At 39.3% G+C, this 12,153-nt stretch overlaps 1 protein-coding gene across 1 annotated transcript; it reads right to left on the bottom strand.

Moving 5' to 3' along the window:
• Positions 1 to 1,977: 1,977 nt before the first annotated feature.
• NPY2R (neuropeptide Y receptor Y2) lies at positions 1,978 to 10,075 on the bottom strand. Its single transcript, XM_072621328.1, has 2 exons — positions 9,929 to 10,075; positions 1,978 to 5,764 (listed from the first exon to the last, which is right to left on the bottom strand). Exon 2 carries the CDS (start codon positions 5,736 to 5,738, stop codon positions 4,584 to 4,586), a length of 1,155 nt encoding a protein of 384 aa, XP_072477429.1. The 5' UTR covers positions 5,739 to 5,764; positions 9,929 to 10,075; the 3' UTR covers positions 1,978 to 4,583.
• Between the last annotated feature and the right edge of the window lie 2,078 nt (positions 10,076 to 12,153).

Genomic DNA, 12,153 nt, shown 5'->3' with positions numbered 1-12,153 from the left:
TGGTTAGATAATTATTTCAAGTATTATCATCCCCATTTTAAAGAGAAATCTGAGGTTATTAAGTGTCAGGGACAGGGAAAATAGGTAGCTCCTAGTAGAATTCGACCATCAGAATCCTTCCATTCCCAATTAATATCATCTTGTATTTCTTTTACCCTTTGTCACTAAACTGTTTGGAAAGGACATCTGCAATAGATGCCTCCACGTCCTCTCTCTTCTCACTTTCTTCTTCACTTTCTATATTCTGGCTTCATCATTCCATTGAGACTGCTCTATCCAAAGGGACTAATGATTTAGATTCAGTTCTGCCATTTGCTATATGACATTGAGAAATCCTCTTAACTTTTACACCTGTTTCTTCCTCCATCAGATGAACATAATAATGCTTATTCTACCTACCTTGAAGAATTATTGTAGGAATCCTGTGTTTTGAAAATTAAGTATTTCATAACACACTATTCTTGTTGTATTCAATATTTTATTGAAAGTTTGCTAATCCCAGTGACAGATCCTACCACTGAATCATAAAGCTAGAAAAGAATTGCAGACCATCTCATTTAATCACTTTTACAAATAAGGACATTGTGGCTCGTAGAATACAAATCACCTGGACATTTGCAATCTCCAGTTTGTTTTGCTGTGCTCCATATTACTGTATTTCTTCTTCTAATTCCAAGTTCCTCTCTCTGTCTGTCTCTGTCTTGTCTCTCTGTCTCCATCTTTGTCTGCATATATGCATATATACATAACTATAGATTTTTTGTAAAGGGATGTAAAATTAATTTTTTGCTCTTCTACTTTCACACATTACCGGGTTTTCTCTCAATTCTTCTTGATCTTGTGTTTCTGCTACATTTAGAGGAATAGGTTTCTTCTTACACTGATTTCTTGTGGGCATTGTTTTTAATTTCCCACTTTCCCTTTCCATACCTTACATTTACTGACTTCTACCAACTTTGGGCAGTATGGTGTGGTGGAACAAGCGCTTAGAGTCAGTTTAAGTCTCACCTTTGAGGCTTATTATCTGTATGGCTGGATGGAGGTCGGCTAATCTCTCTGTAATTCAGTTTCCTCATCTGCAAAATCAGAAAAATCACAGCGCCTATGCATTTCAGAAACCTTAAAGAAAGATTATAAAATTATAAAATAGAAAGATTAGTTATCGTTTGTCATTTAATATAGCTTTCACTGTCTCTCTTTTTATTCCAAATCCTTTGGCTAGATTTTTCTCTAGTCAGTAACATTTCTTCCTTTCCTATTCCTCCTGGACCCAACCTCCAGCCCCATTCTTATCTCTTTTTATTTTTTTTTAAACCTCCTTGCACAGGAATGAATTTAGATGTAAAGATTCAACACTGACTTGGATGTGGCAATTTTTAGGAAGTTCTTCAAACACGTTCATCTGAAACAGGGAAGAAATGGTTTCTTACACACTATTGTAATGGTCATCATATTCAAGTGTCTCCCACATATGTAGTACCCAAAGGAGGCTATTAGAAAGGCATCTCTACTGTTATACACCATAAGATTCTGTCCTTGGTACTTGCACAGACATTTTTGGACAATCCAAGATATCCTAAAGTCTTACTCTTCACTAAACTCTCTGTTGCAAGAAACTAAAAGATTATTCATTCATCTTTTCCCCTTGTTTAGAGAAGTGGCATTTTCCCCATCCCCCCACCTCCAACAAGAGCTCATTGGCTGTTTACCTTCACAACATGACTCAAAAATTACCTCTTTACTAATATGGAAGCTCATTAAGGACAGGATTTGAGTCTTATTCAGATTTTGTATTACTCCTAGTAGTGTTCATGACGTAGTGTTCATGATGTAGTGCTTAATACACATATGTTTTATTGGTTTGCTTATTTACCTTCTAGTCTTCCCTTTCTGGGATTTGAGTAAGTGTATAAATCCCAACATGTATAAGATGAACCCCTCTTACCTTCAAAATTCTTGTTTTCAAAAATAATATCATCACGCAAAAAGAAACATTTTATTAATATATTTTTCAATTCGACAAAATTTTTTGTCAGAATTCAATATTAAATGGATGCAAATGATATTAATACACAGATTATGATTTTACTATCACATCATAGATGTTAGGAAAATATGTGGGTATCCCCTCTAGGAACTGCTGTCCTAGGGAAGAATTGTTATATATTATATATGCTTAACATACAATTGACCTAAGTAACATGCTAACAAATGGACACACTATTTCAAACACAAAATTGATATGGTCAGAAAAATTCAGCACAACACATAAATAATTTAATTATAAAATACTGTAGCAGTATATATTATTCCTTGCCTATCCACCATTTCATCTCCTTTCTAATCTCACTTCTTGCTGTATTTTACTTCTTTCATTACTTCAAAGAATTTTGGTCTTTCTCAGAAGCAGTGTTTTATTTCTAATGCCCTACCTCCAAATATTTAAATAACTATAAGTTATAGGATTCATACCTGGAAGGAAGCTTAGAGTTCGTTGAGCCCTATACTCTCATTTTACCTCTGAAACCTCCAAAAAGTTAAATGACTTGCCCAAGGTCAAAGAAGATGGCTGAGATCTGAACCCAGTTATCCTGACTTTGAATCCATCCTTCTCTCCACTGATTCTTGCCCAGTGTTAACAAAATAGATTTCTCCAATTCATAATAGTCATGTTTGCAAGGAAACAAAATGTTATCAACTTCCAATCAATTGTTTTTAAACGTGGTAGCTATCTATTGATGGCACTTACAATTCACCACACACAGTATGATGGTAATAAAACTTCTTTTTAACAGGAACCAAGACTAAGTATATTTAAATATATATTTAGGTGCTTTTCATGAGGGTAAAAAATACCCCTTTTTTGAGGTGAGGAAAATAGCCCTTCCAAAAACCTTGCAATGGGGAAAAAGAGAAAAGCCCCTAAAGAATTTGCCTTCTGGCAAAGGAACGCACAGACCGCCAGAGTCTGAAAATCCCCTCTCCCTAAAGCATTATCATACACCTAGGAATTCCTCATTGGAAAGCATATTTCCAACCCTCAGTCCTTTTTGAATTATAAAACATCAAAATCTTACTTTGGTTGAAGCTAATGCCTGCTGTAATTCTAAGATATCAAGATCTCACATTGACTGGCTCATACTCACAAACCTATCTTGAAATCTGAAGACATATCAGCCCTTACTGGAAAAGAAGCAGGGCAAAGAATATCTTTTCAAATAAGTGAACGTTATATTCAAGATTTTTTTTAAAACAAAAGCATAAGATTACTTTGAAGTTCTACTATAATAACACATTAAATAATAATATTATAAATCTATTTCTACATTTTCAAAAACATTTTTAAGACAGAAAAAACTGAATAATTACAGTAAAACTGATCCAAAGAGAACATGTATTAAATGGAAAGAATCTAACTACTTTTTACCCAATAAGTTCCACTTTGAAATAATTTTGTTGTTTTCTTTATTTTGAATAAACCCATAAAGGGACGACAGAGAGGGGAGATAGGGAAGAAATTCGCAAAATAAGATGCAGTCAGTAAATTGCATTTTATACTTAAGCTACAACAACTTACTGATGGCTACAAGAAGTGCCGGTGGTTACTACAGGCAGCTGAATGAACATCTAGTTTTATCATATTCCCGCCAGACTTCATTTGCAAATTTAACTGTATACATGAAAATGGTGAGCCCAGATAAGTGAAACAAACCATAAATGTTTTAAAAGGACATAATTATTAACACTGTTTCAAAATGATCAAATCATATCCTGTTTCATCTATTTGCATTATCTAGTTAAAAAATAGAAATTGTTCTAAACCAGAACATTAATAGAAGTTTACATTCCTATATTCTGCTGGAAAGTTCAATCTTGGACCCTCTTATTTCAAGAAATGCTAACCAAGTATGAATTTTGTTTCAAGAAATGCTTTCTCATTGAGTCCTGAGTCATTTTCCTCATTCCAAATGTAAATGATTGATAATACCAAAGACTTCATTTTATTTCCTGAAGTCTTCTAAACAATAATGTTCAGCAGACTATCTGAGAGGATCCCCATCATAGCAGCTTTCAGGGAGATAAGAAATAAACCAAAAGCACATCCAAGAACATCATGTTATTCAGGTGGGGAAAAGGTGTTTGCAGGGTAATTTGTGAGAAGAGATACATGTTGTCAGTCACATGGACATCTCTAGTTATAGCCCAATAATATTGGGAGCTGTCAGGTCAATGTATTTATCTTCTTTTCTCATTGAAATATTGAACATGCATTCTCTTACTGCTTCAGACTTTACATGCAAAATTTTTCTTCTGCCTTCTTGGAAAGAAACCATGTGTAACTTTTCTATTTAGGCTAATAATGCAGCCCACAATCCACTGAAAACAAAGTCCCCTTTTGGTATGCCTTGGTTTCCACAATTGCACATTAATATTGACAATCAGCTCACGAGCAGAAGTTTTGACTCAAGTGCTGGTTTTTTTCTTGGCATGGGTTGAAAGAAGATATGCCTAAGGACCTCTTTAAATGCCACTTGCTGACTCTAATTGGAATCTATCCCTCAACTTTTCAGAAACCAAGATCCTTAGACATTGGTAGCCTCTGTGAAAGAGTCATTGGCACAGGTGTTCTTCTTTATCTCTAGGTCCTTCTTAGCTTTGAATGTCACTGACACCTCTGAATGAATGGAGTCCACCCTCTGCTCACAATGAAAAGCAGAGAGGAAGGCCTTTCTATAATTGCTATTCATCCAGCCATAAAGAAAGGGGTTGGCAAAGGTAGAGCACATGGCAATGATGTGAAATATTGTGAAAATGAGCTTGTATTCCTTCAGGTACAGAACCTGGTTGTCAATGTCAATGGCAAGCTGGAAGGCATGGAAAGGCAGCCAGCTAACTGCAAACACCACCACCACACACACTAGCATCTTGGTGGTCTTATGGCGACGCTGATGGTAGTGGTCACTGGCCACCCCAGGGCTGATGTGATTTTTCAGCTTGCTCCAGATCTGTATATAGGCAAATGATATGATACCCAATGGCAAAACATACAAGATCAACAAGGATGAAAGACTATAAATTGTACCATATATGCTTTTTTCCTCACCTGGCCACTTCTCAGTACAGACCATGATCTCAAAGTCAGGTATGATCTCAATCAGAGAATACTCTCGGAAGATAGCCAGGGGGCTAGCCAACAAGGCACTAATTCCCCAGGCCAGGCCAATGATCAGGAAACTGATCTTCTTAGAAATCTTGCTCTCCAGATGGTAAACAATACAGCGGTGTCGATCCAGGGCAATAACAGTTAGGGTGATTGTGGACACTTGCACGGCTAAGCCCTGGGCGTAGGGCACCAGGTGGCACAGGACAGGGCCCATTTTCCATTCTCCCATTAAGGTGTAAGTAAGGGTGAAGGGGAGGCACAGTGTGTTCACTAGAAGGTCTGCCACAGCAAGATTAGCAATAAAGAAGTTGGTGACAGTACGCATACTCTTAAACTTGACCACCACATGGATCACCAAAGAATTGCCGATTACTCCCAGCAAGATGATGGTACAATAGGCCAATATGAGGACAACCTGAACTTCAACCAACTTGGTGCTGTCAGCAAGCCCTGGTTTCGGGTCAGCAGCTAGCTGACCTCTTGGGGTAGTTTGTGCTGTTCCATACCATTCGACTTCTGTTTCCCCTGTTGTCTGATTTTCTTCAGTCTGTGCTCCTGTTGGCCCCATGTTCATTCTGCACAGTTGTCCTAGGCCTAGAACTAGCACAAGGATCATTTAAATGGAAAATTAGTAAAGATAAAACAAAAGAAAAATCACTTAGCCTAGAGACTTAATTTTGTACTTGTGGTCAAATAATCAGAACCAAAGTGCAAGCTCCTTATGACATAAAATATGTATGAAATAGGCTCCTATTAGGAGACAATTTTTTGTTGTGAGGATGTGGTTAAGATGCTAGCTTTCTGTGTGCCTCAATCAACTATGAGCAGTGAAAATGTTTCCAAATGGAATATTTGAAATGTTCCTAGTTTTTTTAATTTAGCAATCAAACTATATTAGAATGGGATGTGATGTCACTAATATAGTTTATATATCCCTAAGATAGTTTCTTTCAATAATAAGGCTTTATAATTCTAGTTTCTAACTTTAGCAGAAACCATGAATTACAACACCTAATCACTAATGTTTTGTTTTCTGGATTCATGAGCAACATTCATGGATTCTGGATTCACGAACAACACTTCAGAACTGAAAACTGTATTTCTTACCAATTTAATAAGTCTATGGGGTGTAGGGAGTAAACATAGGTACAGCCACCTTTCAATTACCTTCTTTTTTATTTATTAGCTGTACTCAATTTTCTATATTGTACCTGATTCCAACTACCACCCAACAGACTTCAAGGTCATGTGAGTTCATCAGCACTAGCCTAAAGCAAAATATAGTTTGGAAGGGCCAATTCACTGGGGTACAGTCATAGAATTTGGAGATTTAAGGTACCTAGTCCTACCCCTTACATTTACAGATGACACCAAGAGACATGTAATAGCTTGCTAAAGGTATAAAAAGAAGAGCTTGGATAATAATAATCCAAAATTAATATAAATACCATATGTATTATTCACAAATATTCTCTCTTCCATTGGAGCACATAATTGAGAAGTGACTAACTAAATGGCATTCCTATACAAAGGCAGTGAAATATAGGGGAAAGAACACTGGATTTGAAATCAGAAGACCTGAGTTGCATTTATTTTTTGTCAGAGTAAGTCACTTTATCTCTCTGGGTTCTAATTCCACCATCTACAAAATGTCAGGTCTAGACTAGATGATTTCTAAATCCTCTTTCGTCCCATCCACTCCCCCAGCCCCACTACAAAATCCTACAATCTTTTCTCCTAGGAACAGCCAAATGGCATGTTGACCAACATTTTGTCACTATTACTACCAAGAAAAGATGTCAATTTTGGAATTCTACTCAAACCAATTCAGGTTTCTAACAAATATGAAAAAGATACTTTTCTTCATTTAAGTCAATATGGGTTTTGTGGAAACCTAACGTTTAGGTTTCACTTTGGCAGGGGGGGAAGGGAAGCTAGTGAGGGATTCCCTAGACCTATGATTTTTCCTATGCATTAATGAAATCCAGATTAGCAACTGTTAGGTTTTTGGGAGCACTGATGGAGAGGTTAAATCACTTGCTAATGATCACAAGGAGAAGGCATGCCAGAAGATGAACTCAAAGCCAAGATTTTCTGACTCCAAGGTCAGCCCTCTATTGACTACTCACATTGTTGTCCCCTTTTTACTGCACTAGGGTTTTCTTTGTTATAAAGAAGCTCCTGTTGAGGAACAATGAAGATGAGTACCTTGTCTGAAATTTAGTATTAGAGAGTTGTTTGGGTCATTGAGAGTTAAGGTGACTTACCCAGGGTCACAGTGCTAGTAGGTGTCAGAGGCAGAATTTGAAGCCAAGCCCTCCTGATTCCAAGGCCAGCCTCCCTATCCACTATTTACTATTTGCTTAGAAAAACTAAGTCAAAAAGCCTTTGCATCCTGTTTTATATCTTCTTTCTTTCTCTGTATCATCAGAAAACACTGAAGCTAACAATTCTTGCCCTGCAATAGAAGTATTTCCCCTAAACTGTTTAAGATCCTTCAACTTTACCAGAAAGATGACTTGAAAGAAACCAACTGAGTATATTTTTTAAAGTTTAGAATTTTTAAAGTTTAAAAAGCTAAATTGTTAAAAATTTAACCAGAATTAACAGAAATTTAGGGCTTTATTCCTCTAATTAACTACAGATTAGTAGATATAAGCATAGTTATTTTATTTTCATTTATTCTGCTTTTTCTCCTTAACTCACTCTTATTTCATCTTCTTAGTCCAGTTACTAAAAGTAGTTACACTTTAAAGTTTGGACATAACTAAGCTCTAAGTGCATACACCATTATCCGATTGTCTTTTTTTCCCCAGAACTCTACTGGTCTCCCACCAGTGCAGTACCTTTTCCAAAGAAGTGTCATCTCTAGGTTGTACTTCTAGAGAAGTGGATGTGAGGAAAGATGGGTACAAAGGCAAAGAGAGCTGTTACTTGGCATCTGGAGAAGTATTATAACTGACAAAGTTAAACAAAAGAAATACCAAACAATTTATAAGTTTTTGCCTGGGACAAGGGATAGAAAAATATTTCCACATTATTTGAGACACTTTGGGAGAAGGAGAAAGGAATAAGCAATCATTCTGCAATGTTATGCTTTAAGAAAGGAGTTCTAAACCTTTCTGTGTATCACAGACCTTGGTGGTAGTCTGGAGTAGCCTATGTACCTCTTCTAAGAATAATGTTCTTAAATGCCTAAAATAAATTGCATAGCATTACAAAGGGAATTCTAATTATGTTGAAATAAATTAATGAAGACATTTTTACAGGGTCATAGAACCCAGACTAAGAAACTCTGCTTTAGGAAAAGAGCAAATTGAGTTTCTCCAATTGACTGGTTGTCTAGGAATTCAGAGCTGGAAGAAACTTGCAGGTCACCTAATCCAATTCCTCATGAAGCTGAATCCCAAAGAAGGTAAAGGACTTGTTAAAAGAGGTAGTGCTGTGGAATTTGAACCTAGCTCCTGTGACTCCAAATGGACTGCTCTTTCTACTATACCTCAGGGTATCATAGGGTCATAAACTGAGAAATAGAAGGACCTAGAGGCCTTTCAGTCTAGCTCCCCAGTCTTATAAAAGAGGAAACTGAGGTACAGAGAGGTTTAAGTGACTTGTCCATAGCCATACAACTATTAAATATCTAAGATAGAATTTGAACTCAAATCTTCCTGACTCTAAAGTGTTCTTTACACTATGGCTGCCACTAAACAGACAAACAAACAAACAACAAAATCATTAAATTAGCTGATGACAGGAAAGGATAAATTCTTAGGTCAAGACACAACATGAATAAAAGATCTATTTGCATTTGCAGAAATTTCTACAATGATCTAACGCTGTCCAAGGTGTGCATTTGCTAAGTCACACATCTCCATAATTTTCATTCCTATTCCTAATATTTACCAGGTAATTATCTCAGGTACATTCTTAGAATTCATGCTAAATGATCTCCCATCCTAAGCCCCTCCTTCCATTTGGGAAACAGATACAGAGAGGGGGAAAATCAGGCAGGTCTTTGGGGATAGTGGTAAAGAGGGGAAAACATGCAACAAATATTCTAGTAATGTTTCTATTCTGTGGGGTTACGCTTAAGTCCTTCTATGCAAATGAAGTGATGTATGTGAAAGCACTTTGAGAACTGTAAAGTAAGGTCTGCAATAAATTATCAAAGATATAGGAGCAATGTATTGTTGCTGTTCCATAATCATTCTATAATCTTCTCTACGAAACTGACATAAAAGAACTGTGGTCTCTCTTGTAAAAGCCTTGGGAGCTTCCTATTTTTGGAGGCTTTTCCTTCTTCCACACCTGCCCCCATGCTTGTAGACACTGGGTGGACACTCTGGGAGAACAATGAATGGATGCGCCATTGTAACGAGCCCTTACGAGCTTGGGAAAGCCAGTGTAGCTTCCTGTATCTACCTCGATGGCTCGCTCTTGCCACGCTTTTGAGTAATAGGTACGAAGCCCAAACAACTTGTGACTGTGGGGTGAAGGTTCCCTCTCAATTAGCAATAGGAAAGAGGGATGCAAGAGGGTTGTGAGACAAGAGGAAGTCTGGGGGGTAATAGCATAGCGATGGGAGGAATAAAGAAAAATGCCATTTAAAGTCTCAAATGAGGGTATAACAGCGATCTATCAGAGAGCTACCTGAACCCAAACAAATAATCCTGAAAAGAAACTTCGACTACCCTCTCCTCCGAGTCCTGGCCCGGGTCCTTTCAGATCCCCGTTGTCTCAGTAGGTAACTCAGATGAAGCTTACCAAGTCCGCTTGTCCCTCTCCCCTCTTCTCCTTGGGCTTGACTTGGCTGCAGACAGATGGAGAGGAGCCAAGTTCCAGGGGACTCTTGAATATCCGGGAGGGCGCAGTCCCGTCCAGTTCGTCAGGTCCAGTACAGAGACCAGGACCAGCGGGAGAAAATTCCCGGAGTTGAATCCGGGCTCTCTGCCTCCTCAGCAGGCGGGCGCAGTAGGAAATGAACCTCTTTTCTTATGGAGAGGAGGGCGGCTCCCCCCCGGCTGCCGTGCCAGTGATTTCTGCCACCTGCCTGGTCCAGTAGCTGCAGAGAAAGTACGCCAAACGGGATGGGAAGCCTGGAGGGGAAGGGAGAGAGAACCCAGATGGGAGCAGGAGGAAACAGGTGCGGGAGAGAAAGCTGTCCGTCCCCGGGGTCCCGAACTGAGGGAAAGGCTGGCCAAGTTCCCCCAGCAGGAAGAGAGGAGGTGAGAGTGCCTTCCACCCAAGCCCCAGAGCTGCCTTCCTTCGGGGCGCCCTCTGGAACCCTTGCTATACTGAAGGCAGAGCTGAAGGTCCCACAACCATCCCCACCCCTGACTCGCAACCTGCACTCGCCCTCCACTCCTTCCCTCCAGCCACCCTGCCTTCATTCAGCCCCTTCTCCTTCCCTGGGGGCTGTGCAGTCCTCACTTCCCCCAGTCCCCAGGAGCCCTATGCCCTTTAGTGCCCAGGGATGGGGAGCGAGGGGAGTGGGCAACCAATCCCGGGACTGAGCCTCGGCTCTAGATGAGAGAGAAGATCTCGATGGTATCACGAAGAGAAAGACCTTTACTCCAAGCGAGAGCTCTGCTTGGTTTGGAAACTACAAGAAGCTCAGAGAACAATCCTGTTCCGAGGCAGGGTACGCAGTGAATAGGACCGCGGGGCGGAGAGAGCTGGAGGACCCGTAACTAATCCTTCCCAGTACTGAACTTGCAAGGCTTAAATAGGGGGAGAGCAGAGCAGAAGACGGAAGTTTTAAAGTAGGAGTGAGAAGGAGAGCGAGAATTAGACGTAGAAGGGCTACTGAAATGCACATCTGGATTGCTCTGGGAGAGAACACTCTCTCTCTCTCTCTCTCTCTCTCTCTCTCTCTCTCTCTCTCTCTCTCTCTCTCTCTCTCTCTCTCTCACACACACACACACACACACACACACACACACACACACACACACACACACACACACACACACACACACACACACACACACACACACACACACACCCTGTTTCAGATACCGGCATTAAAGTAGAATAAGAGAACCATTTCACAGCTAACCTCCGATAGGTATTTGAATTCAGGGTTCTGCACTAACCCAGGGACACCACAACAGTCTGTGTAGTAGTAGCTAAGTCTTAGGTAATTGTCTAAGGTAAAGAGAAGTGTCTTCTCCAGAGTTACATAACTAAGAAGCGTCAAAAGCTGGATCTGATCTGTTGTCTTCCTGATATGTTGACTGGTCTCAGATAAGCTCAGGCACAGAACAAATAGAAGAGCCTGTATCACCCCTCACGGGTGATTGGCCCATTGTCACTAGCAGATGTACAGACACAGGATCAATGCTATGTATTATGTTTGCCCACTTTCTGATGGTTAATATCCTGAAATGATGTTTTTCTTCCCTCTGTAGCTGTTCAATCCTAGGAAAAGCAGAGAAGATTTACCTCTATTCAATGCCCTTAGCCGAGGTCATTTAATATATTCAGACCTATTACACTCAAGGACACAAGACACTATGGTCTCCTTTAGTGCTTCATTCCAAGGCACTGCTTATGTTGAGTTCTGATGAAAAAAAAAAAAGACCTCCTCTGGTTGATTTATCGAAAGGACAATACAGCTAAATAACAATAAGAAGACATGATTGACATCGGTAGACCTCAAGCCTCCATTTGTTACATCTACCGTGTTTGTAATTCAAGAGGAGTCACTTTATTGCTTCATTTCAGTAGGGGAGAGCAATGCCTATTCCCTTTTATCATCTGGTGAGCATTATGAAGATGATTTAAGCTATGCTTGCAATTGTGTTTATTTTGTTTCTTTAAGATAAGCAATGTTTGTGGAATTGTGAACTGATACAACAATTTTTGCAGAGTAATCTGGAACTATGCTCAAAGGACAAGCAAATTGTGCATATCCTTTGATTCAACGAAACCACTACTAGGTGTGTATCCCAAAGAGATTAGAAAAAAGGAAAAGGACCCAGGTGCGA

Source organism: Notamacropus eugenii, chromosome 6 (genome assembly GCF_028372415.1).
Source record: "Notamacropus eugenii isolate mMacEug1 chromosome 6, mMacEug1.pri_v2, whole genome shotgun sequence".
Taxonomy (NCBI): Eukaryota; Metazoa; Chordata; class Mammalia; order Diprotodontia; family Macropodidae; genus Notamacropus; species Notamacropus eugenii.
The sequence above is the reverse complement of the archived record's forward strand: the minus strand, read 5'-3'. Positions and strand labels throughout refer to the sequence as shown.

Excerpts from the sequence above, each read along its gene's own strand:
- NPY2R (XM_072621328.1), bottom strand. The coding sequence starts at position 5,738 with ATGAACATGGGGCCAACAGGAGCACAGACTGAAGAAAATCAGACAACA.